General features: G+C 46.5%; 2 protein-coding genes across 7 annotated transcripts in view; both read left to right on the top strand.

Moving 5' to 3' along the window:
* Positions 1 to 1,102: 1,102 nt before the first annotated feature.
* rbms1a (RNA binding motif, single stranded interacting protein 1a) lies at positions 1,103 to 16,688 on the top strand. Of its 4 annotated transcripts, none has more exons than XM_028979814.1 (14): positions 1,103 to 1,356; positions 2,702 to 2,862; positions 6,524 to 6,582; positions 6,851 to 6,948; positions 10,317 to 10,468; positions 10,548 to 10,627; positions 10,698 to 10,813; positions 11,122 to 11,171; positions 11,242 to 11,320; positions 13,512 to 13,556; positions 13,967 to 14,077; positions 14,317 to 14,379; positions 14,721 to 14,821; positions 14,892 to 16,688. In XM_028979814.1, the coding sequence occupies exons 1-13, from the start codon at positions 1,306 to 1,308 to the stop codon at positions 14,784 to 14,786; spliced, it is 1,131 nt and encodes a 376-aa protein (XP_028835647.1). In that variant the 5' UTR covers positions 1,103 to 1,305; the 3' UTR covers positions 14,787 to 14,821; positions 14,892 to 16,688. The 4 variants fall into 4 exon arrangements, with proteins under 4 accessions (XP_028835647.1, XP_028835644.1, XP_028835643.1 ...); XM_028979811.1 differs by having other exon boundaries at positions 10,311 to 10,468; positions 14,721 to 14,793; XM_028979810.1 differs by having other exon boundaries at positions 10,311 to 10,468.
* Positions 16,689 to 19,458: 2,770 nt separating this feature from the next.
* Positions 19,459 to 26,403, top strand: part of itgb6 (integrin, beta 6) — a 7,842-nt gene continuing 897 nt past the window's right edge. Inside the window, exons 1-13 of one of the 3 annotated variants that reach the window (XR_003749761.1) lie at positions 19,459 to 19,822; positions 19,905 to 20,076; positions 20,165 to 20,391; positions 20,462 to 20,627; positions 20,709 to 20,870; positions 21,177 to 21,272; positions 21,485 to 21,574; positions 22,538 to 22,672; positions 23,018 to 23,283; positions 24,239 to 24,390; positions 24,545 to 24,767; positions 25,615 to 25,715; positions 25,863 to 26,403. The exon at positions 25,863 to 26,403 is cut by the window's right edge and continues 79 nt beyond it. Coding sequence is in view for 2 of the 3 variants with exons in the window: in XM_028979788.1 (XP_028835621.1) it covers positions 19,473 to 19,822; positions 19,905 to 20,076; positions 20,165 to 20,391; positions 20,462 to 20,627; positions 20,709 to 20,870; positions 21,177 to 21,272; positions 21,485 to 21,574; positions 22,538 to 22,672; positions 23,018 to 23,283; positions 24,239 to 24,390; positions 24,545 to 24,767; positions 25,615 to 25,715; positions 26,366 to 26,403 (2,178 nt within the window). In the remaining variant the exon portion in view is untranslated. Of the gene's footprint in view, positions 19,823 to 19,904; positions 20,077 to 20,144; positions 20,392 to 20,461; positions 20,628 to 20,708; positions 20,871 to 21,176; positions 21,273 to 21,484; positions 21,575 to 22,537; positions 22,673 to 23,017; positions 23,284 to 24,238; positions 24,391 to 24,544; positions 24,768 to 25,614; positions 25,716 to 25,862 lie in introns of all 3 variants that reach the window. The other 2 variants (XM_028979788.1, XM_028979789.1) reach the window with 2 other exon arrangements.

The following is a 26,403-nucleotide window of genomic DNA, read 5'->3' as shown; positions in this document are numbered from 1 at the left end:
GAGCTGTGATGTGGATGATGTGTAGCTGCAGGGAACGGTAAAGAGGTGTGTGCCAGGCGGATTGTGACCCCTCTGGCTGACCTCTCACTCGCTGAATCAGGACTCTCGTGTTCCACCTTTGTCCTGAATCGCTCTCTTTTTTTGTCTCTGGTGCTTTTCTCCTCCTCTTCCATTTACTCTTGCTGCCTCTGACCTTTGGCTTTGTGCCTTTTAGCCTCCCATGTTTTAAAATTTGTAAAAGGCCACTTATTCATGAAGGGTAGATGGTGAGTGGTTGATTTGGCACCAGAGTGATGGTGGTGGGAAGTTCTCCAGCTGCTTCTGTGTCCTCACCGTCACCGCAACTCAATTCTCTTTCCTGTTGAAATATTCATATTTTGTAATATAAGTTGTAAGTTGTAGATGATATTAGACTAGTTGGTATCATATGAACAAGGATCAAACCATCTACCGTCTAAGGATACTAACATTGTGTCCTTGAGCAAGTGAAGTGACAATCACTACACTTTAAGACATTTAACCCTGAGTGTCTCCAGGGGGACTGTCCCTGTAAGTCACTCTGGATAAGGACGTCTGATAAATGTCAGAAGAGTAAATTCATTACATCTACATTATAATCTCTTGCTCAGAGCATGCACACAGTCAGAGTAGACGGTAGAGTCTGCACCATCATGGCACCTCCAGGTATGGCGCCTCCTTCTTCTCGCCCTGGAGGCCAGTGCAGGGAGATTCTGGAGGATTTATTATTTTCATGGCTGCTGTTTAATCCCGTTTGTTATCCGTTCCGCCTTCTGTAAAGGGGCTTCTCGGCTTGTTTGCATGTGAATGCTGCTGATGAGATTGTCCCGGGGCGTGTGTCTGTCTGCAGGGTTCTTGCGTGCGGAATGTGTGGCATTCGCACCGGGCGAGCGAACCGCGCGTCCTGGGATAGGGGATTCCGTCCGGCGCGGCCCATTTCCGCCCGGCCAGCGGACCGCGTTTTACAACTGCGTCCTCCGGCGGACAAAATGCTGCATGTAGAGCAGGAAAGGAGGGGGACGGGGCCGGGCACCGAGAGTCTCCTCGACACGGCGCCGCGCCGCGCTTCTCCTCCCCTGCGCCCGAGAGCCGAATGGTTCCGCCCGCGGTAGGAGGGGCTTCGCTTCGGGCAACAGAACGCAGATCAATGAACCGGGCGGGATCGTGAAACTGGTCTGGCGAGCCGAGGTGGAACCTTCATCCCTGGAAACCTCCTTCGGCGTGATGCGGACACTTTAACGGGCCAAACGCGGCGTGTCGAGGGACTCTCGGAACCGGAAATCCACCATGATCTTCGCCAACACCGCCAGCCCCGCGCGCACCCCCTACCGCAAGCAGGTAGGTGTCCCGGACGGCGACGTGATGCTCCGAGACCGTCCGGAGACCTTCTGGAGACCTTCTGGAGACCTCCTGCAGCTATGTCGGCCTGCACACCAGGAGACTTGCTCTGTGGCCACCTTCTCTTCTTTTGTCTGGAAACCCCACTGCATGCACTCATAGTCTGTTGAAAAATTAACCAGTGTCTTTTTGTCCTCATGTCACCGGCACGTATGGACTATTGGGCATGATCGCCGGGTAACGAACCGGGTACCAGACCTGTGGTGGCCGTCAGAATGGGCCCAAACCCTGATTGGTGCCAGTTCTGTAGAAGAGACTTGGTCTCTAGAAACTAGTTTTATCTTCAGAACATTAATATACATAAACCTTCAGCTCATGTTTTGGTCATGGAATCAGAAATCCAGTTCCTTAGATTACATTTCCTGTAATTAATAAAATACAGATAAAGAAACACCCCACTTCATTTCTACAGTCAGTGCAAAAATTCGAATTTAACCACATTTCTAATTTTTCTGAGATGCAATAATAATTAACAAGTTGCCAAATGCAACAATTGATACTTACAGGTAATTACACATTATTGTGAAAATGCGTATGAATATTAGATAATTTAATGATGTTTGGCATCATCAAAGAGGCAAAACTAAACTACATATTTCATAGATAATGTTAATACAGATTTTACTGAGGATCTGTTCATATTAATTTTGACTGATATTAATCACATGTGTGCAGTATTTATGCGTTTCTGGTTTTGAAGTGATGTGCGGAGGAGCTGGGCGCGGTCACCTGATGCCTCCCGGAATCGGGCCCGATCTGGCCTCCGGAAGCCAGATGTTTTTTTATTGGCAGCCATTTTGTATGTGATGTGAGCAGAGTGCGGAATGGAAGCGTTTTTAATGAATGAGTCACAGGAAGGAAGTGATTCAGCTCTGTGGGATGTGGTGGCGGAGGGGCCTTCCCGTCCTCCATCATGCTGCGGCCAGATATTCCCGCTTTCCTCAGCGCTGACCCTGACCTGTGTGTGTTGTAACATGACACCAGGAAGAGCTCTGGTGCGCCATGCATTGCATTAGGAAAGAAGCCAAATTCCGAAATTTCTGCGACGGGAGAAAGTGCCTGACAAGTTCCCACACGCCGCGCGGCTGTCGGTCTGAAGGGTCGCTCCTGGAACGCCGCTGGAATGTACGGTGTGGCGGGCGTCTCTGTAATTAGAGACTGCATGATGGCACCTGAGCAGTACCATTCTGTGAACATCCGGACTTTATAGGCTGTGATTGGCTTCAAACTAATACACACATCTGGATTTCTCCTCCTTTTTCTGTTCGTGTGGTTGCCATGACAGCCGTCGGCCATGACCGCCAGCCACCCTGTAGCTCCGTCCAGCCCGAGTACCAACGGCGGCAGCAGCACGGCAGGCTGGGAGCAGCTCAGTAAAACCAACCTGTACATCCGCGGCCTGTCACCCGCCACCACCGACCTGGACCTGGTCGAGATGTGCCAGCCGTGAGTACCAGCCGCCGGCACTAAGGCTATTTTCATTACACTTTAAGTTACGTTTAATAGTCATTATTATGCTTAAAAATCCAGCATCTCTTCTTATTAGTCTGACTTGAACGAATGAAGGTCTGGAATGTTCTACTCCATATAACCACTGCGCTTTTGGGGAATGCGCATATAAACAGTGCATCCGGAAAGTATTGACAGCGCATCACTTTGTTCCACATTACAGCCTTTTTTCCCCTCAGAATTCTACACACAACAACCCATAATGACATCATGAAGTTTACTTGAGGTTTTGGCCGAAAATTAGAAATCACATGTACATACGTGTTCACAGGGGCTGTGGTGGCCTAGCGGTTAAGGAAGCGGCCCCGTAATCAGAATCCGCCAAAGTGCCACTGAGCAAAGCACCGTCCCCACACACTGCTCCCTGGGCGCCTGTCATGACCGCCCACTGCTCACTTAGGGTGATGGGTTAAATGCAGAGGACAAATTTCACTGTGTGCACTGTGTATCAGATGTGACAATCACTTCACTTTGACTTTGAGACTTTGCCATGAAGCTTTGAATTGAGTTCAGTTGCCTTCTGCTTCCCCTGATCGTCCTTGAGATGTTTCTGCAGATTAGTTGGAGTTTACCTGTGGAGAACACAGTTGAATGGACCTGATTTGGAAAGACACAGACCTTCTATATACAGTCCCACTGTGGACTGTTCATGCCAGAGCACAAACCCAGCATGAAGTCAAATGAATTGTCTGTAGACGTCTGAGACAGGATTGTCTCCAGGCACAAATCTGGGGAAGGTTACAGAAAAGTTTCTGCTGCTTTGATGGTGTCAATGAGCACAGTGGCCTTCATCATCTGTAAGTAGAAGAAGTCCAAATCCACCAGGTCTCCACCTAGAGCTGGCTGGCCACCTAAACTGAGAGATCAGGACCTTAGTCAGGAAAGTGACCAAGAACCCGATAGTCACTCTGTGAACAGAGGAGAACCCTCTAGAAAGACCACCATCTCTGCAGCAATCCACCATTGAGGCCTGTATGGTAGAGTGGCCAGACGGAAGCCACTCCGTAGTAAAAGGCCCCTGAAGGACTTTTGAGAAACAAAATTCTCTGGTCTGATGAGACAAAGATTGAACTCTTTGGTGTGAATACCAGGCTTCACGTTTGGAGGAAACCAGGCGGCACTCATCACCAGGCCGATACCATCCCTACAGTGAAGCATGGTGGTGGCAGCATCATGCTGTGCCAAGGTTTTTTAGCTGCAGGAACTGTGAGACTAGTCAAGATAGAGCTAAATGCTGATAGAGCTGATGACTGCAGCAATGTACAGAGACATCTTGGATGAAAAGCTACTCCACAGCGCTCTTGAAGCCAGACTGGGGCGACAGTTCATCTTTCAACAGGACAACGACCCTAAACACACAGATATCTAGATATCAAAGGGGTGGCTTTGAGTGTCTCAGCCAGAGACCAGACTTGAATCTGATTGAACATCCCCGGCGAGATTTAAAAAATGGCTGTGCACCGACGCTTCCCATCCAACCTGCTGCACAGAGGAATGGGCCAAACTGGCCAAGATAGGCATGGCATCATATTCAAAAAGGTGCATCGACAAAATACTGAGCAAAGTCTGTGAATACTGATGTGTATGTGATTTCTCTGTTTTTTTTTTTTTTTTTGCTTTTTTATAAATTTGCCAGAACCTCAAGTAAACATTTTTCACATTATCATTATAGGGTGTTGTGTATGTTGGGTATTCTGGGGAAAAATGAATTTAATTCATTTAGGAATAAGCTGTAACATGGCAAAATATGGAAAAAGTTAATAATTTCTGGATCCACTATATATATAATACAAATACAATATGATGTGTTGCAATGAAACTAATGGGGGGAAAAATACAATTCCAGGTTACCATCTGTGGTCATATTACAAAGAAACTCTTATTGTAATTGTGAAGTTAAGCCAGGAAGTGTAGAAAATAAACAACCACGTCCCCAATCATATGATCTAATGTTGCGCTCACTCGGAATTACAATATTTCCTCTGCATTGTCCTAAATACCATCAGTTACCTAGCAACTAGCTTTACTTTTTATCATGACCCCTGTAATATTAGACTTTCATATGAATGTGTTGCTTTCAGAAGGACCATTTTCAGACGATGTGACCTTTATGAGGGACTTACTGCTTTAAAGAAATAAAGAGAGGCGTGTGTATGTGCGCTGAGTTTAACCCTTGTTCCTTCAGACGGGGTCTGCAGGTTTATGTACCTGCTGGATCTGTTGAATAAGTCCCACCTGCTGGGATGTTTAATAGCAATAAAAAAGCAGCTATATTGATTGAGACCTAAACAAACTAAAAATGTCCAAATATGAGTGCAACGTTCAGACGAAGAGGGGGCGGGGCTTCCTGTTGGGCGTGACCCCATATGTGCTATATAATGCAGCATGAGATGAAAATCAAAGCACAATAACGGACAGGCCTGCCCTGTCCTCTGTCCTCACCTACTGGAAATATTATGAGATATTTCCAGGGCTCATCCTATCTGCACACGTCCAAATCCAGATGCCCAAATGTGTGTCACCTGAAGCCTTCGCCCATGTTGCCATTAGCATCAGCAGCCGCATCTTCACATTCTGGCATCTGTATGGATGTTAGAGCTGCAGGACTGGCTCAGTCATTCACTCATTTCCAACCAGACTAGGTCTTCTCTCACATCCAAGTTCAGGTATTCTCCCTTCTTGTCACTGCGCATGAAGCCTTGATGTTCCTCTTCCCACACTGGCTTCTGACTGAAGCTTTATGAATGTGAATGAATAAATGAATGAGCCTGTTTTGATTCTTTTCTAAATTAAAAAAAAAGTGTATGAGACCAGTTCTTGTTCTATAGTGAGGAGCATCAGTGATTCATCTGGGATCATTGTGATGATCATGTGCTCTGGAGAGCAGTCAGTGACATGAAGAACACTGAGGAACATCAGTGGAAATTCTTTTGACCATCTCTCACACTGTAGTGCGTGGTGTGTGATGGGAAGAAATTGGTCTCTCGATGGGCGTCCTGGTTGTGGCGATCTATAGGTGTTAAGTTTTCTGTGAGAAAGGTAACCAATCAAACTAGAGCTGAAACTCTAATCCAAAAGGTGGGATCTTCATCCTTCCTGGATTCGTTTTACTCCTATTCTGACCTCCACTTCACAGCAAAGACCAGATGAAACCGCCTTATGAAACCAGCAACAAGAGCTTTAAGAACCTCTGGTGACATGGAGTTAGTCACCTTCGGATTGACATGGGTGAGGGACTCCAGTGTTGTGGAGTGATGGACTGACAGATTCCCCAAAATAAAACATTCCAGAGGTCAATGCAGCATCGCAATCTGTAATCAAGATTTTCATAGATCAATTAAAAGTTTGAAAACTTTCAGACCCAACCAAGTATGAAGTTGATCAATTCTGAATGTGGTTCCTTTTGATTGATCATAGATATTATTCAAATAACATAATGAACAACATAAAACAAAAATTCATTGTGTGTTGAATATAATTCTGTCCACCTGCCACTGCTTATTGGCTGTTTGCCTGCAATGGCAGGAAGTAAAAGTCTTTAGTTGATGTGTCTGCGAGAGGGTGCAGATTCTTCATTTTCTGCTCTCCTTTCACACAGATACGGCAAGATTGTGTCCACAAAAGCCATCATGGACAAGACCACCAACAAATGCAAAGGTGGGTACATATAATTCTGAATTCTAACAAACCACACAGAAGTGTAGATATTAACTGTAGTAGAAACATGATTGGACTGGATTTTCATATTTATTTATTACTTATTACTGATTGAAGTAGTTAATCTCTGATCTGAGTAAGAAGGGGTGGTTGCAGTGGCAGAATGACAGATTGTCAGTCCTAGGACCCAAGCAGGACTTAGTAAAAGGACAGTATAAAATCCTGCCTGTATTACCCTGTAATAATGGACCTTTTTATGTTTGTGCAGGTTATGGCTTTGTTGATTTTGACAGCCCAGCTTCAGCACAGAAGGCCGTTACAGCACTGAAGACGAGTGGTGTCCAGGCACAGATGGCAAAAGTAAGGGTGTGTTTTTCCCCGACACACACATACACAAAAGCTGTTTTTTGGTTTTTTTGTAATTATTTGAATTAATCTAAACTCAAGAAGGCATTCATGTAAATTCTGGGTCGTTGATGCGGTAGTGGGCGTGGTCACGTTCACTAGGAATTAAAGCGCCTGATAACCTGCATGTTGGTGATGGTAGTGGGCGTGGTCACGTTCACTAGGAATTAAAGCGCCTGATAACCTGCATGTTGGTGTTGGTAGTGGGCGTGGTCACGTTCACTAGGAATTAAAGCGCCTGTTAACCTGCATGTTGGTGATGGTAGTGGGCGTCGTCACGTTTATCTGGAATTAAAGTGCCTGATAACCTGCATGTTGGTGTCGGTAGTGGGTGTGGTCACGTTCACTAGGAATTAAAGCGCCTGATAACCTGCATGTTGGTGTTGGTAGTGGGTGTGGTCACGTTCACTAATAATAAAAGCGCCTGATAACCTGCGTGTTGGTGTTTGTAGTGGGTGTGGTCACGTTCACTAATAATAAAAGCGCCTGATAACCTGCATGTTGGTGTCGGTAGTGGGTGTGGTCACGTTCACTAGGAATTAAAGCGCCTGATAACCTGCATGTTGGTGTTGGTAGTGGGCGTGGTCACGTTTATCTGGAATTAAAGCGCCTGATAACACGCATGTTGGTAGTGGGCGTGGTCACGTTTATCTGGAATTAAAGTGCCTGATAACCTGCATGTTGGTGTTGGTAGTGGGCGTGGTCACGTTTATCTGGAATTAAAGCGCCTGATAACCTGCATGTTGGTGTTGGTAGTGGGTGTGGTCACGTTCACTAATAATAAAAGCGCCTGATAACCTGCATGTTGGTGTCGGTAGTGGGCGTGGTCACGTTCACTAGGAATTAAAGCGCCTGATAACCTGCATGTTGGTGTTGGTAGTGGGCGTGGTCACGTTTATCTGGATTTAAAGCGCCTGATAACCCGCATGTTGGTAGTGGGCGTGGTCACGTTTATCTGGAATTAAAGCGCCTGATAACCTGCATGTTGGTGTCGCTAGTGGGCGTGGTCACGTTCACTACTAATTAAAGCGCCTGATAACCTGCATGTGGGTGTTGGTAGTGGGCGTGGTCACCTTCACTAGGAATTAAAGCGCCTGATAACCTGCATGTTGGTGTTGGTAGTGGGCGTGGTCACGTTCACTACTAATTAAAGCGCCTGATAACCTGCATGTTGCTGTCGCTAGTGGGCGTGGTCTTGTTTGTGTACAAGGGGTATTAGGAGTATAGAGAACGAGGGAAATGGAGGAAAAAGGGAGGTGGATGCTGTGTTATACCTGTGCGTGTCACTGGAGGGGGTTTTTAATACTCCAGAATTAGGAAGTTGGGGGTGTGAGAGCTGTCAATCATGGGCACAGGCTCCTCCCCTTTTAAAACTTCTTCTAGGTTTCAAAAATAATAACTTTGTGGGTAGTTAGTTCCTCCTCTACAAGTAGTGGTGGTCTAGTGGGTAAAGGAAGCAGCCAAAGGTTGCAGGTTCAAATCCTGAACTGCCACTGCTCCCCGGGCGCCTGTCATGGTGCCCACTGTCACCAAGGGTGACTCATGGTTAAATGCTGATGTGTTTCACAATGACAAATAATCACTTTCACTTTTATTTTTCCATTTTCACCATCAAACAGGAAACCAGCAAGCAGTCACATCCTGTATCTGTCTGCTTATTTCTGTAAATCCAGTGGTGCTGCGTCCCTCAGTGTTGGGTTTTGGGAAATCCAAATCCTTGCTAGTTAGCTGCAGTTGGGAGTGGAGGGTGTTTTGTTCTCATGAATGAATCTTCTGCACTAATGAATCACCAGTCAGGGAGCAGCAGACACGGATAGTGAACAATTCGTAGAAAGGCGTTGATTTAAATATTTTCTGTAAATGACTTTTTTTTCTTGCCACTAGTTGAAAATGGCTTATTATGTTATAAGGTGGAATGTGTTCCTTGCTTTTTTAAGAATGTGTGGTTGGTTGGTGTTTGCTCTGGGGCTGACCTCTGACTTTGGCGTTCTACAGCAGGGCAGATTTGTCATGTGATTCTCGCTGCCTGTCAGCATGTTGCTGCTGGACACTCCCTATTGGCCGACTGAGAGAGAGACTGTGTGTGTGTGTGTGTGTGTGTGTGTGTTAGACAGAGAGAGAGAAAGAGAGACAAATGGTTGTTCTCCTGGAAGCTCTGGTTCACTCCTCCAGTCCTGTTCCTCTCATTAGCACACCAGGGAGACATACATACATCACTGCTGGCCAATCAAGGCCACTATGCAAATTGGAGCCTGGTTGCCATGGCCACAGCTCACTGTTAGATGAAAACCTGTGTGCGGGCAGCAGGAAACCCCAGATTAACCCTGAAAAGACTTCAGGAAGCCCCTCCTCAGTTTGGTGCATATTTCATTTGTGAATATGACCGTATAAGCAGAATTATCCACAAACCACATCTTCTCAGTCCTGGTCCTGGAGAAATTTCATAACAAATGTGGTAGGCTGGAAGCCATTCAGGTTAATATTACTGATACTTACAGATATTTACAGAGCAGGAAATGTCTCTCCACCAGATGGAAGTAGATGCACTTATATTATTTTTTTAAATTATCTAAGCAAATATGTTAAAAATAAATGCACAGGGTATCTGTAGGTTTAAGGAAGCAATTTTTTAAATACAATATTAATTGTATAGCAAGTGTTATATATAAAAAAATATTTTTCCTTCCAAATTCCTGTTATTTTTAGCCTTTTTAGTCAATGTTAACACACTCATATTACCTGTACTGCAGCAAGCCTCTATTTTCCTTTACATGTGTAAGTGAAAAATGAAGTGAAAGAGAAGTGATGCACAGCACACGGTGAAACGTGTCCTCTGTATTTAACCATCACTCTTGGTGACAGTGGGCACCATGACAGGCGCCCGGGTAGCAGTGTGTAGGGATGGGACATTCATCAAGGGGACCTCAGCGGTACCTTGGCTTTCGGGATTCAAATCAGAAGGTAGTCAATTATGGGTCCACTTCCTTACCCGATAGGCCACCACTGCCCGCACCGGTCGCTGATCAGTTAGTGAACCTGGAAGTGCACAGCGTGCCGTGACAGGAGGATTGCTGACTGATTGAAGGCCTGTTTCATTTCATTTTGAAAATGAATCTCATACACAAAAATGCAATACATATATTAGAAATTTTCCAAATTATTTATGGGTTACCAGTAAAAAATGTATGCAGTATATTTAAGACCATTAAACTCTGGATTTAGGGATTTTTTATGATAATAAAGGTCTTGGTTTTGGAAAATCCAATGACACTGACCAGGGTCTTCCAGGAATATCTGAATCTGACAGCTCCCTGTGACCCCAGCAACAGGAGCAGGACCCGACTAACCTCTACCTGTCCAACCTGCCGGTGTCTGTGGACGAGCAGGAGCTGGAGAACCTCCTAAAGCCCTTCGGCCAGGTGGTGTCCACGCGAATCCTCAGGGACGCGCATGGGCTCAGCCGCGGGGTGGGCTTTGCCAGGTCGGTGGTGTTCTGTGTGTGTGTTTTTATGTTGTGGTGGTGTGTTTCTTTGGCTCAGTGTGCTCCTTCTTCCTCTCAGGATGGAGTCGACGGAGAAGTGTGATGCGGTGATCTCTCAGCTCAATGGGAAGTTTATCAAGATGACGCCCGGCATGCTGGGTACGAGTCTCCACAGAGGAACCAAGTCTTCCCATCAGCCCCTTCTAAACGTGTGTGTATGTGTGTGTAGCTCCTTCAGAGCCCTTGCTGTGTAAATTTGCTGACGGGGGACAGAAGAGGAGACCAACTCCGAGTAAATTCACGCCCAGCGGCAGGAGCTGGTCCCGGGAGGCCGAGGGACGCCTGGTACGTTTGTGTGTTTCGTGGTCCTCTTCGCGTGCAGTGTAAGTGCTGGTGAACACCACACGTGCGTGCAGGGTGTGGGCTCGAGGCTGGACTGAGCTGCTGTTGGTGCGAGTGATATCAGGAGTTGTTCATTCTCGTCAATGCTCTAACCTCAGATGCTGCTGCGTTCCCAGATCTCCAGCGTTGGCTGAATTCATGGTCTTCATCGCAGCAGGCCACATGAAGCTCCGTGACCAAATCATGAAACCTCTCCTGCAGAATTTTCATTACAGTTGAATATTTTCCCCCTTGTTTTCCCCCTTTTTCAGAGTGGAATGACCTTGACCTATGACCCCACCCCAGCAGCCATGCAGAACGGGTAAGTCACCTCTCCTCCAGCCTACACTAGTGACAGACAGTCTGAGAACTTTGCCTGTCCTCCTGTGCAGGTACTACCCACCCACCTACAGCCGGATAATGTCTCCAACCGCTGTGGCGCCCTACATGTCTCCTGTCTCCACCTTCCAGGTCAAAAACCATTTTATTACTCTTTATTATCCATTCTTTCCTGTCAGGTTTGTCAGAATGTGCCATGTAACTTGCAAAATATGAATATGCAAAAGTGAATTCCTGTTACCTAGGGATGCTCATATTGACCGTTTAACCAAGCATGAATTTTGACCCATTATTACTATCAGTTAAATGGTTTAAAATGTTATATATTAGAGGTGGGCATAGATTACAGTGAGATTAATCTAGATTAAGAAAATTAATCTTGGAATTAATCTAGATTAATATAGATTAATATAGATTAAAATGGCTCATTTGAATTCTGCAAAGGCATACAGAATATGTGTGCTACCCAAATAATGACTAAAAGTAAGTCTTTGAGAACGGGTTTCTCAAGACAACTGGCGCATTAGACCAGGGGCTCATCTCCTGTTTCCAAAATGCATCACAAACTGCTTGAGAAAGCTGTTCTACTATGATAATTGGTGATGAAAATAAATTATGTTCAATAAGATGTACTTGTGTTTACCAACTGTTTATTCAGTTAAATAGCTCCATCCATGTTACCACGTCACGTTTGATGTGGTAATTTCACAGTTCGAAGACTCGTTCTCGCCCCCTACAGTGCAATTCGGCTAGGTATACATCCGCGCTAAAATATCAAGGTGAAAGTCATCATAGTGTAGCGCTTCTTCTTCTGCGTTGTGGAACTTTTTGATTTCGTTTCTTGAACCACAAATGATGAGCTGACAGCCAAGAGATTTTCTGTGCAAAGTGTATTCTGTACAAAAAGCAAGGTCACGTCAGAACATCGCATCACACATCGCGTCTTTCTGCACCTCTCAGTATTAAAAGAACATAAAAAAAAATATTCACAAAATAACACACATGCAAAATATTCCTAATATGTACATAAATTAAAATGAAAGAAATAACTTTTTGCACACAAACCCTGCACACCTCTCACAGCTCACGCCATGTGTCCAAGAGACCTGAAAAGGGTCTCAAAAACAAACTTTAGGAAATAAGAAAATAAAAGACACACGAAAGAAGAAATATACTAATAAATCTAGTGTAACCATTTAACTCCGACACAATAGCTTGCATAGTATAGATCCAGCTCCCAACCCAACTTTGTGAAGTAGTAGTAGATGGTTTTGCAGCATAAATATACTACACATATGCTATTTGTTAACTCATGGCGCATTATCACGTGCAACCACACATGCCTTCAGACATATTTTGCTGGGCAAGCAAAATGAAGCAAGCAAAATGAAGTGTGGGACCATTTCGACAGAAAGGCAGACGAAGTGACTTGCAAAATATGCTACACGGTATTAAAATACACCAGCAGTACAAGTACGATGCAATATCACTTGCGAAGCAAACATCCACAAGCATTGTGCAATGAAGGAGTTATCAGGGAGAAGATGATGCACGCCGATCAGAAGAGATTACTCTGCACAAGGGGACATTATGCCCATCAGTGTCGTCTTGAAGGTTTTCGAGAGCTGCTGAGGTATATTGAGCCTAATTACGATGTCCCATCAAGACCTACTATTACCCGTAGAACTGAAGCCTGTATTGAGGAGAGGAAGAAATCGCTTAAACATGACTCAGTTGCACAAAGTTTGTGGCCCTCACGTACAACGGAAAGCTATATAACAATAACTTGCCACTATATAGATGAGAACTGGCAAGTAAATTCAGCTGTTTTTACTAACACAGAGTATGACAAGCAGACACAGCTGAGAACCTCGCAGCTAAATGTATTCGTTTTGTAATCTTAATTTGTTCTTTAAGTAAAAAATATTTAGTGCTGGCCGATTTATTTAATTCTTTTTATTTATATGAATTTATTTTTGTCTGTGGTCAGAAACGCTGCAGGTGCATGAAAATGTGATGATGTGTGAATCCAGATTCTGCTATTGATATGTTCTTTGTGCTGTTGTTCACACATGTTAAAACTGAACATATTTAATCAGACACTCCTCAGTTCAATTTTCATTCAATTCTAATGTAATATTTGAAATGAGCATCCCTACTCTTGAGTGAATGGCCTCCGTCTCACCAACCGCAGGGGCTGAATTATTACCAGTAAAGTCTGAGTCACGTTACAGGAACCGACTGTTTCCTTCTGTTTGAAAAGATACATTTTTTCACAATGATTCTGATAGTGTGTGTTTTTTTTGTTTTTTTTTGTACACAGAATCCTGCATGGATTACACATCAGCCCTATATCATGCAACACCCGGTAAGGTGTGTGTGTGTGTGTGTGTGTGTGTGTGTGTGTGTGTGTCATCTCTCTGACTCAGGCTGGCAGTCACTCCTGTCTTCCTCTCTTCCTGTTTCTCTTTCTTCTGACCAGGAAATTACAGGCTGCGTGTGTGTGTGTGTGTGTGTGTGTGTGTGTGTGTGTGTGTGTGTGTGTGTGTGTGTGTGTGTGTGTGTGTGTGTGTGTGTGTGTGTGTGTGTGTGTGCGCGTGTGCGCTGCTTTGATTAGAAAGCCAGCCCATCTAAGAGGAGAACGTTTTCACACATGGTTTTTTTTTCCATCAGCCCTCAGTACTATTCTGTCCTCCTGGCTGCTGTCCGAGCTTCTCTCCTTTACTTTCATTTTACCTGGACATTGCGTTAATGTGTGTGTGTCGTCCTTTGTTTTAGGGAGCAGTTCTGTCGCCATCTATGGATCACCCCATGCAACTGCAGCCTCCGTCCCTCATGGCTCCCCTCACCCAGCAGATGGGCCACCTCTCCCTGGGCGCCTCAGCCACTGTGAGTCTTTCAGGACAGCGTCCCTGTGTCCCTTCTCATGGGCTAAATCTTCACGGGGAAGCTGGAATTACCTGGAGTATAGTTCCTTCAGTTCATATTTTAAATTCAGATTTCATTCCACCCGATTACGTTGTTTATGGCAACAAGGTCACATGACCTGCCGATGCTGAACGTTGCTTAGGAACAGCTGGTTCAGAGATGGTCACCTGGGCATCATGGTCTGTTTTCTGTCTCTGCAGTTCATCCCAGGTGCCTACATGCCCCAGATTGCCCACATCCAGACCTCCACTGTGGCCGTTGAGGTGAGCATCTCTAAAACAACAATTTTATTAATGCAACAAACCTACAGAATTTCATTTATTAGTTTGTTGGGAGAGACCAACACCCAGTTCATCTAGAACATCTCTACATATCAACATTCGCTGTCCCATCCACAACTATTGCAGTTACTGCGGGGAAGACGGGGAACAGTTTCGCTATTTTATGTTGTTATTTCATATTTTATATGAATTTCGGTATTTGGAGTGGGAACAAACATTTTATAAAAATTCCTGCATTAAGCTAATTTGACTACCATGCTTTTTTTTAACCATTGGACTAATGAGAAATATTACTAATAATTTAAAAAATATATATTTCTCAGGAGAACACTGCCCCAGTGGAATCATCCAGCGAACATTCAACATACAGCTACCAACCCAGCAAATAGCGACCAGGTCTTTATCAACATGACTTTTCAACCAGGTCTTTATCAACTAATGACCCTGAAATCTCCAAATCCAGCTCTTCCCGTCTGACGCGTTCTTGTGTCCAGGTCACTGATGAACTGTTAACGGTGACCAAAGTGTCATCGCTTCCATGGAAACCGATGCCATCCCTCCAGGAGGACGTGACATCACACACACCGCTTCTTTGTCGTGCTGGATTGGAAGAGGAACCTGGGAAATGTTCAGAAGTCTCCAGAGGACAAGAAGCTGCCTAAATTTTCTAAAGACAAAAAAAAATTAACTTTCTTTTTTTTTTTTTTTTTTTTTTTGCAGGACAAAACCTTTGTGGCTGGACCTTTTGGTGCATGAGACTTTTTTTATCGTAGAGATTTTTCTTCCAGGAAAAGTGTGGGAAGTGTGTGTTGCAACGTGTTCCATGTTTTCTGCAGTGTGTCTCTTCTGTTCCAGGCATGCGGTGATTTTTCTTGTTTTGATGAGCCTCACTATAAGTAATGGAAGGATGCTGTGTGTGTGTGTGTGTGTGTGTGTGTGTGTGTGTGTGTGTGTGCGCTGCTCACCTGAACTCTTTGCCTCGTTCCTCAGATTCTTCTCGGTTGTAGCCGGAGTGTCCTGGTTGGGGGCGGGGCTTTTGTGTTGTACGGATTTTTCTACTTGGTATACTTTAGCCGCTGGATTTAAATTCCCAGAGTGGAAAAACATATTGGCGTGAAAGGAACTGGATGCCCAGCTGTTCTGTTCCACAGTAGACAGATGGAACCAGGGTTCCAGGTGCAGAACCTCCTAGCGCTTCCACTCTTAAAAGTGTCAGGGAAGAAGTTGCGGAGAGGGGAACACTGTAATATTAGGCAGTGTGTTGATGATGATGGTGACGGCATGTGTGTTTTTAGTTAAACAGGAAGTAGTGGAGGTAGACTGCGAGATAAAGCAATAGACGTTCTGCAAAGAACTGTCCAAATTCTGCTCACAGGGCTGGAAAATACTGGTGTAAACTTTACCAAAGACGTGACTTCATATTAGAATAATCACTGATGATGATGACGGGATATCGAACCGCCGGCGATCGTGCCTTCTTCTAACCTCGCTTCAGCTCACAGTTGGTCCAGTCCAACGTGCTCCGCTGGTTCCGCTGGTTCTGGGTCGTGTTAAAGAACTCTCCACGGATTCTTTTATTGAAGAGTGAAAAGGTCATGATGAACAGAAGCGTGTTTTCTCCTTTAACCTGAATTCTGTTTTCCACGTAATGGTCGGCTTGACCAGGTATCTACCTCAGAGGGGAGTGAGTGAGTGTGTGTTTGTGTGTGTGCGTGTAAAAGGGCTGAGCAGGACTAGCCCGACCTCACAGAGCTCAGGAGCTGGTCATCACACTTCCATCTGTCCCATCTTTTCTTCTTCTTCCAGTAACATGTCCTCCTTTTTTAAAGTCTATTTTTTTACACACCTTGTTGCCGGCGGTCCTCAGTAGGCCCGCAGCTGTGTGTGTGTGTGTGTGTGTGTGTGTGTGTGTTAAAGAGATCTTTACCGCGACAGTCGAGCGGGATAAACTGACAGCCATCTGTCTTGTTTATATGAGCTGATCTTTTGTACAGAAGAAATAAAAAGAAGAGCTGGCCTTTCAGAAATGTCTATAAGATCAAATCCGGATTCGTTTTATCTTCATTTTATTGATTTACAATAAGCCACAGATGTGCCAGTTGGGAATACGTCCAAGAACCTTGCTTCTGTTTTTTTTCTTACTGCCAAAATGCTTTTTATTTGATTTTATTTTGCCTTTTGAAAATGAAACGCCTGTCATGACAGGTGGTTGCATTTTATGTTTTTATCTGTAATTGTTCCCTCTGTGAAAACCTTTTTCTGAATTAAAGCTTTAGTCTGTCCTGAATGGACCTTTCCTGTCTTTGCAATTCTTTGTGACACAAAACTGGCAGAACTATTTCATTTCCACGCAAGAAATAAAAAACCAACAGCTGCTGTCAGGATGTAGACAGAACAATAATTCTAATTTGTTTGTGAAAATGACATTATAATGTAAATATTTTAATTTAATTGATCATGTAGTTATGTTTAAATTTGAGGTAAACATTATATTATCAGGGCTCGTGGTATGTAGTGAATTCGCTGAGCAGTACAGGCTTTAAACAGCAGAGGGCCGCCTCCCTTCCGTCACTCACACTCACGTCTACGCCCTGAGTGACCGGTCCGAGAATCGGACACTCATTATGTTCCTTTATGAAGCCACTTTCTGGAAATCCCCTGGTGTATTTTTAGCACGCAGGTCCGACCTCTGACCTTCACCAGCACTCTCACTCGGTTGCCTTTGTAACCGCAGCCTGGTGGGGATTATCTGTAAAGCCAGAGGCCTTAGACTCGCGGGCACCGTGTGTTTCTGCGTGATGATCAACGCAGCAAGAGAATAGAGAGATGCTCCTCAGCAGCTGGTGTTACTCACTGGGCCACGCCCGTCAGCCGCCTTACGGGGTTAGAATAGAATAGAAGGCCTTTTATTGTCACTGTATGCATGTACACCTTATGCATGTACAATTAAAAGTACTTTCCTCAGTGCAGATACGCATGTAAAGAAGAATACAAACTATAATAAGCGCTATATACATATGGGAAGAATAAATAACTGAGTGGTTTTATATACAGTGTGTGTGTGGGCTGGAAACCCGGACATTTTGGTGTTATTTTGTGTCCTGGTTGACAGCAGTGCAACTGAGCAGGTTTCCAAACATCGGCAAATTCTCTATAAACTGTATAAAAGTTGTGTATATTCATGTTATTTCTGTGTGTTCTTTTAGTGGGTCATATTTGATAGTTTCACCCTGAAATATTGAACATTGCGAGGCTTTAAAACCTTCTTCGTGACATGAATTGTACAGCTGTTACTTTGTTGGTTAAGCTGGTTTATTTTCACCACTGCGATAGGGAATAAAATTCATCTTTGTAAAAGTTTGAGGGGTGCACGGTTCCACCCCCTCAAGGTCAGGATGGGCACGGCGTGGGAGGGGCCGGGACATTTCGAGGGGAGGCTCTTACTCATTTCAGAAAGAATTCGCAGCCAACACTTCGCCACACAAAGCTCCCTCACTGTTCTCGACACAAAAGAGCCACGTGAGCGAGCGGCGTGTCACCGGCCACCGTGCCCGAGTGGATCTGAGAGCAGGATCAGGCCGGACTGTGGTCACCTGGTGGTGAGGCCAGCTCAGAAATTCCCTCAGACTGGTCACATGACAGGAGTTAAAACGCACCTGAGAGTGCAGGATCACTTCCTCACACACACACACACACACACACACACACACACGCGCGCGGCCTGCTGGCTGTGCAGCAGCTGCTGCCATCACTCAGGCCGGGCGGCGGCCACGCGCTGCGCTGGCCACTGGGCTGAGGGCGCCGTGTCACACTCCACAAAGCCCCCATACACTGGCCCTACTGTTACCCGCCGCGCCCCCGCGGACAGCAGGAGGACGAGGACGGTTCCGTTCTGGGCATCTCTGTTCTGGGCCACGCCTTTGTCCGTTTTTTTTTTGGCAGGAACGGACGAACGAGCAGCGGCGAGGACAGCATGCCAGCGGAGGAGGAGGTTTCTGGGGGTGAGTCCAGTTCCTGTTTCTCTCCAGTCGGAACTGCATGTTCTTGTCATGACATCTGCATGAAGACGAGTGCGTGTGTGAGAACGTGGGACTGATCTCCTTCAGGGAATGTTGAATTTAAAAATGCTTTATTGATTATTATGTCCCATAGGAACAGCCTAAATAGTACACGGTCATCTCCAGAAACCTGGACTGATGGTGAAAAAGAAATGTTCAACATGGAAAGGAATGTTTCAGTAATTCGTAAAACCACCGTTCTGCTAGTTAATAATTCCTTCTGTCCAGGCCACCCTGAAATATGACAGCAGGGTTTGATTCACGAGACTCGTTGAACATTAACAGGTTCTCGATTCCTGATCACCACCCAGACACTGACTCACGGCGGCTACGAAACCAGACTAAACAAGACTTTGCATGCGTGACACTTTCTTAGGTACTCATTAGGTGCTCATTTGCATGTTAGCACAAATAGCTAATCAGCCAATCAGAAGGCAGCAATGCAATGTGAAGTTCAAAGCCAGCGTCAGAGGAGGATTGGGAAAACATTGCCTGGACTGATGAGTCTCAGTTTAAATGAATATTCAGATGGTAGGATCAGAATTCGGATTGATCCTGGTCCAGATCCTGGTGGTGGATATCGATTAAGCATCGTTATCGTTCTGTTGAAGACCTCGTCCATCCCATTATGGCCTTGAGGATGTGGTGGAACGGTCGCATGATGGACCCAAATCTCGGATGATTTATCTGGATCTGTGGCAGAATGAGTGCAGTTGTGACCTGGTCCAGCAAGCAGGGGCAACCTGGTTGGGTTTGGGTTACTTTACTTTACTTCACTTAACTTCGCAGACGCTTTTATCCAAAGCGACTTACAAGACGACACCAGCAATTCTCATTCGGTTTCTATAGATTTTGAGTTACAAAACTAAGAGCCCCGATAAGGAATAGAACATGCTGGGAATTGTTAGGTGCTGGACGATTTTTTTTGTGAGTGTGTGTGCTTGTACATTCATGATCTGATGTGGAGCTGAAGATCTTCACCTTCTCTGGTGGAATGCGGCTTTTGAAGCCGTGAAGATGAGTGGGTATAAATACTCTGTATGTTACTGTAGACAGTATAATGAAATGAAAACACCCACACCCTCACCCTCCCTCCCTCCCTCCCTCCCTCTCCCTGCTCACCTGTGCGGAAGTGAGGAGGAAAGTCCCGGCCAGGTAAGTTGTCCCCTCGCCGCGTCTCACCCGCGACCCCTTCTTCCCAGCAGCCACCGCGAGGACCGATGGGGATTCCTGCCCTGCTGCTGCTGCTCTGCTGCTCGGCGGCGGACCGGCTGGCCTCTGCGGGGACGTCGTGCTCCGCCGCCGGCGCCGCGACATGTGACCAGTGTCTCCTGCGGGGTCCGCAGTGCGCCTGGTGCGCGCAAGAGGTGACGCGGGGACGCGGGGACTCGGGGACGCGCCACCCGCCGCGGTCTCTAACCACAGAACCTGCTCCCTGTCCCTCAGCAGAACTTCACCAGCGAGCGCTGCGACGCGCCGCACGTCCTCCGGGAGAAGGGATGCGCCGCCGGCGACGCGCTGCAGTTCCCCGCGTCCAGCCTGGAGGTCCGGCGGAACCGGGCCCTGGGCCGGAACAGCAGCCAGATCTCCCCGCAGGGCCTGGCGGTCCGGCTCCGGCCAGGTGGGGACCACGATCATTCATTCGGACCTCCAGCTGCGGCCGGTCCCTTAACTGGGTGCCCTTCACAGGTAGCAAGATGTCCTTCCAGGTCCAGGTCCGGCAGACCGAGGACTACCCGGTGGACATGTACTACCTGATGGACCTGTCCGCGTCCATGGTGGACGACCTGAAGATGATCAAGGGCCTGGGGTCCACCCTGTCCCGGGAGATGTCCAAGCTGACCAGTAAATTCCGGCTGGGCTTCGGTTCGTTCGTGGAGAAGGCGCTGCTGCCGTATATAAAAATCACGCCGGAGGACCTGAAGAACCCCTGCTGGTCGGTTCGGTTCGAGGATATAAGGCGGTAGAAGTAAACGTGGTTTTACGTGCGTTCCTCTCCTCCGCAGGGGCGTCGACGCCACCTGCCTCCCCGCCTTCGGGTACAGACACGTCCTGTCCCTGACCAACAGCACCCACCAGTTCAACGACATCATCTCCAGGCAGCAGGTCTCGGGCAACATCGACATCCCGGAGTGCGGCTTCGACGCCATCATGCAGGCGGCGGTGTGTGGGGTGAGGTCCTGCGCTCGGGGTCAGGGGTCAGCGGGGGCACGTTGGTGTTGTTGGACGACTGACACGCCGCTGCTGGAGCAGGACAAGATCGGGTGGAGGAACGACTCCATGCGCCTGCTGGTGTTTGTCAGCGACTCCGACTCCCACTTCGGGATGGACAGCAGGCTGGCCGGCATCGTGGTCCCCAACGACGGCCGCTGCCACCTGGACGGCAGGAACGAGTACGCCATGTCCAGTCTGCTGGTGAGACGCCTTCTTCTAATGTACCAACAGTGTCTCAGAAAGGTCAAAGATGGCGAGAAGGTCAATATTCCAAAATAAATACGTTTCTTTGGCTGATGGCTCGTAAAATGAATCCCTTCACTAGTTTTCCCTTCATGGTTGAATTGAACAGAAATGTGAAAAGGTTGAAACGTTGTGATAAGTGCGGAAATCTGTTTAAAATTATGTGCCGAAGGAACAGTCTGAAATTCCGCGCGAGGTTGTGAATGTAATAACGGAAGATGATGGAAGGACGGAACTCTCCAGAAACCTTCGTTTGTTCTCCAGGAGTACCCAACGCTCGGGCAGCTCACCGAGAAGCTGGTGGAGAACAACATCCTGCTGATATTCGCCGTGACTGATAGCGTGAGGCACAACTATGAGGTCAGAGGTCCTTTCTTCCTTTTCACTTGACGGACGATCTGACAGCGTTTGTTCGCAGTGAAAATGGATCTGGATGTATCATCATTCGGCAGCGTTAGATTTCGGCGGGCGCCGCGGCGTCCGGGCGAGTTGGCACAAGCCGGGCCGGGCCTGGCCGCATGCCTTTCATCGTGCTGCCGCGGCTCACTGTGCTCTCGCTTGCTTTTGAACAGAACTACGCCAAACTGATTCCTGGAGCCACCGTGGGCGTCTTAGCCTCAGATTCCAGGAACGTCCTGGAGCTGATTATGACGGCGTATAAAGTAAGGAAACGTCTTCATCTTTACATCCTACAAAAAGCCATTCATGCATCAGGTAAAAACTGGCTGATTTGAACAGGATTCAGATTCAGTAAAAACACGTTTTTTAAAGGTAGGCAAATCACTTTAACATGTTAAAATGCACATTAAAACACGTACAATTCATTCATTAAAACATACGTATAGGCAAAAGGCCTAAAGCAGCGAATATACAGATTAGGCGTCAGGATCCGGAGTTTCGTGTTGGTCCTGTCTTATTATACTTCCTGCTTGTTCGTTGTTTGTTCCCCTGTCCCCTTGTAATAACTTATGCGTATGCGCCATGTCCAGCCGTGGTGACAGTAGGCGTCTTCACTGGTCTCCACCCCAGGATGGACCATGATGACCGCGCCATCTATACCAACCCTGCACTGCTACCTAATGTGGAACGTACAATAAATAAATGTTTTTAACCTTTATTATTTGACAGCTTTGTATGGGACCTTACTGGACATGGACCTTACTACAATGGTTCTGGTTTTCTGCTGTTGATACTATAGAATAGTGGATTTACTGTGTGTGTGATTCCTGGTTTTCATGGCGTCCTGACTCTCCTTCACCTCCTTCACGTCACCTCGATTCATCCCTCCATGTCCCTGCACTTCCTGGACAGGTCCCAGCTTGTCTTCCGCAGCGTCTTCTGCAGGAACTTCCACATTCTCATGCTCTGCTGCAGCTCATATCAAATGTGTGTTTTACAGGAGTGTGTGTGTGTGTGTGTGTGTGTGTGAGAGAGAGAGAGACACACAGGACAGACAGGAGGAATGGATGATGGATGTTCTTTGTAACCAGCTGAGTCAGGATGAGACAATGTGGAAGTTTTATTTCTGTGTCTCTGTCCCCTCTCCTGCAATTTAATAAAATTCCACTTCCAAAAATTCACCAGTTGAAAAGCTTGTTAATGCAGACTGCTCTGCACCCACCCAGGAGCTGAGGTCAGAGGTCGAGCTGGAGATCGTGGGTGACACCGAGGACCTGCAGATCTCCTTCACTGCCACCTGCCAGGACGGCAGCGTCCACCCGGGACTCAAGCGCTGCTCCCACGTGAAGGCCGGAGATACGGTCAGTCACTGTCTGTTGAAATATTGTAGCAGATATTATGAAGTTATCTACCTGTCTGGGGAGATGAGAGCTTCTGGGATGTGTGGGTCAAGCTCCTGCTGTCAGATCTGATGTTGTGAGAAAAGAAACTTTCATTGAATGAGTGAATGAAGAACACTGTCTATTGGTTTTAATGTCACATAAGGGGACAGTATCTGCAGTGTCAGTATCTGATGAAGCTCCACAAGATCGGAAGTTGATGAGGCTGCGAGGCGTCTTCCATAGTATTCTCAAGGTTGCCGGTTCGAATCCCGATCCGCCAAGGTGCTGCTGAGGTGGACTGGTATTCTGCTCTCTGGTCTGCAGGTCTCCTTTAACGTGACTCTGGAGCTGGACAAGTGTCTCCCGGGTTCCAGACGTTTCCACCTTCGGCCAGTGGGGGTGCAGGACGCCCTGGAGGTGGCGCTGGAGTCTGCGTGCGAGTGCGACTGCCGCCGCAGCCCCGAGCCCAACAGCACCCACTGCAGCGAGGGGCAGGGCACGATGGAGTGCGGGATCTGCATCTGCAACACGGGCTTCATGGGACCCAGGTGTGAGTGCACCGAGGAGAAGTTTCAGACCAGCAACTGTAGGTGAGGAGGTCCTCCAGCTCATCACGAACATCTCCAAGATACAGATGACTTGTCCTTCAGAAGGCCTTGACTCTGCTTTCTCTCTCTAAATCCTGCAGACATTAGCTAACATGCACCTTATTCAGCCCAGTATATCAGACCATACCTGTAGAAATGAATAAGCATTATATACACCACCAGTCAGAAGTCTGGACGCCCTTCTCTGTGGCGGTTATGGAGACCAAGATGGAGCCATTTTAAAAGAAACATATTTCGTATTTGTTGTATGAGGAGGAAGTGAAGCATGTTTGATGAATCTGGTTTTTCCTCTTTTTAGCTTCATGGCGGCTTTGTTCACTATTGTCAACATCAAAAGCCACGTTATGAGATGCTTATTAACATGAATGATAAGAAAATGTTCTGTATAAACCTGCAGGACTGTTGGAAATCGTCCCCGTTGTCCAAATGCTGCCATCATAGCAAATGCTCCCTGCAAATCTTCAACTTTTAGCTTATTACATGATCTGACGTGCATTTTATTCAAAGTCCAGCATCTTCAGTTTCGTTCTTTAATGCAAGACCCATAAAATGAGTAGTGTAAATGGGCTGTAAATCATTTTAAAAAGTAAAAAATTAATCACACAGTTCAATCAATTTGCCAAACTTTTCAAGAGTTGAGCACCAGCCAATTAAATCCGTTTAACAATCAGTCCGATGTTGTTGAGAGTGAGAAACAATGATTGGTTTCTACTCCTGTTAATGTTGTTTGTTTTAGCAAGTTTAATATTTTTAATTAATTCCAGTGATAAATTATTACAATATTTGTAAATGTTTATTTTCGATAACATGTAGTTTGCAAGCTGCTGAAAATTCACAGTTTTTGGAGTAAAATATTGATTTGAGTAACGATTGTATACAGGCATGGATAGGCCAGCTGGCTTTGGTAATGAATATGAAATGATGTCCATGCGTGCAGGGCGGCCGATGGAACAGAGACGTGCAGCGGGCAGGGCGAGTGTTTCTGTGGCCAGTGCATCTGCCACCCGTCCAGCTTCGGCCGCGTCTACGGGGCTTTCTGCGAGTGCGACGACTTCTCCTGCCTCCGCTTCAAGGGCGAGCTCTGCGGAGGTGTGTGTGTTTGTGTATGAGTGTGAGAAATGTGACCCCCGCCCTGCCGTGGAATGTTAATGAAACAATAACAGCGTGTAAATTACAGCAGAAACCAGGTTAATGTGTCGGCGTAGGAGCGGCTCATCCTTTTTAAGTGTGTGTGTGTGTGCAGGTCACGGAGTGTGTGACTGCGGAGAGTGTGTTTGTCACCGGGCCTGGACCGGAGATTACTGCAACTGCAGCACCAGCACGGACGAGTGCGTATCTGGAGACGGGACCCTCTGCAGCGGCCGGGGACAGTGTGTGTGTGGGAAGTGTGTGTGTTCCATGCCTGGAGCTTCGGGGGACACGTGTGAGAAATGCCCGACCTGCGGTGACACGTGCAGCCTCGTCCGGTAACCTCCTCTCTTGTTGCTTCTAACCTGCAAAAATTAGGTGAAGGGAGCTGATTGGTCACCATGTGTCATGTGATGTGCAAAATCCCACATATGGGTTTATAAATAGATTTCAGCAATATTTTTGACAATAAGAGATGAAAATAGGCTGAAAATATTGAGGATTTATTGTGCTTAGCATATGTCTGCCGTGTATCCAGTGGTAGATCCATAAATATCATGAAAATAACAATGACACCTCGTACCACGGTTATCTGCAGAAATTCACCTGACATTTAATGGATTGCTGTATATTTCTGTGTTTATATGTGTTTTTTGAGTTTATGGTGTCCAGATAAAGATCAGTGCAGGAGAAAGTGGGTTCAAGAGGGTTCAACTGAAGAACCAAACAAATCCAACTATTGGCTCGGTGCTGTTTCAGAAACTCCGCCTCTTTTTATCTCTTTCGGCTCTAAGCTATTCTGTTAGGGCTTCTCTTTCATGTGATCTAAGAGGCCATCTCTCCTTCTGGACCATTAGCTTGTCCCTTCTCCTGCATGCAGAACCAGGAGAGAAAGACACTTGTAAAATAATCTCTATGTAGAACGTGTATTTCTACCTTTTGATCTTTGTTACTCTACCTCTTGTGGTCTACTTTCTTCCCTGGGGAGGGCGGAGTCCAAGACACAGCTGGGGGGTATTTCCTTACCTGAGTCCACCTGACGCCAAGATGCTGAGATAGAGAAAGCAGCCTTGGGAAAACGCTCTGAAGTGGACCCGTATTGCGGGTGTAAGAGAAGAAGGCTTCTCTCAGGAGGTGACAGCTTCTTTGTGTGTGTGTGTGTGTGTGTGTGTTTGTGTGAGACAGGTCATGCGCCGAGTGCCACCTGCAGCAGGAAGACTCTTCACAGAAGGACAGTTGCTCCCACGTCTGCACCGCCGTTCACACGGCAGTCAGCAACGCCACAGGTCAGGTTCTCTCCACGCCATCCACTCTCTGAGCTGGATCACTTCTCCCACCACTTGTGAACAGGGGAAGGCGTTATTTACCTTGTCGCACAGACAGGCCTATTGTCGGGCCCTTTCACCACCGCCACATTGTGATCTGACTCACAGCGGTGCAAGCCGAGAAGCTTATCTGATGGTGCGGCCGCTGCGGACCGGTAGCCCTTCGCCAGGCACAATGGGGTGGCAGGAAACAGAGAGCTCGGCTTTGATCTGGACATCGCTGCCGGAGAAAAGGAGAGAAAGAGGCTCTTATGAGCTGAAAAACAGGGAAACTGGAGAAGAAGAAAAAGCGTCTGTGATCATGAACTTTCATACCAGTTCGAAAGTTCATGCATAATTAGCAAGTTCTTTTTTTCTAAACTTCATTTTCAAAATTTTAACAATAAGCTGTACAGCCTTCCTCCGTCCACCAGGGTGCACACACACCCACACACACGCAGAGAAACACACATGATGCATTTCAGCACATGGCCTCCTGTGTTTGGAAGTGGTACAGGACAAAGTGCACATTTCCATGGAATAAAACAGAACTGGTGCATGCTTACGTGAGTGTCCATAAATCCATAAATGCTGTAAAGATTTTTATAAACGCGCATCTGTGATTGCCGCAGACTTTGATGAAGGTCTTTCGGTGGCCTGCACCCTTCAG

This window comes from Denticeps clupeoides, chromosome 5, assembly GCF_900700375.1.
Source record: "Denticeps clupeoides chromosome 5, fDenClu1.1, whole genome shotgun sequence".
Taxonomy (NCBI): domain Eukaryota; kingdom Metazoa; phylum Chordata; class Actinopteri; order Clupeiformes; family Denticipitidae; genus Denticeps; species Denticeps clupeoides.
This window is presented reverse-complemented; position numbering and strand designations above follow the sequence as displayed.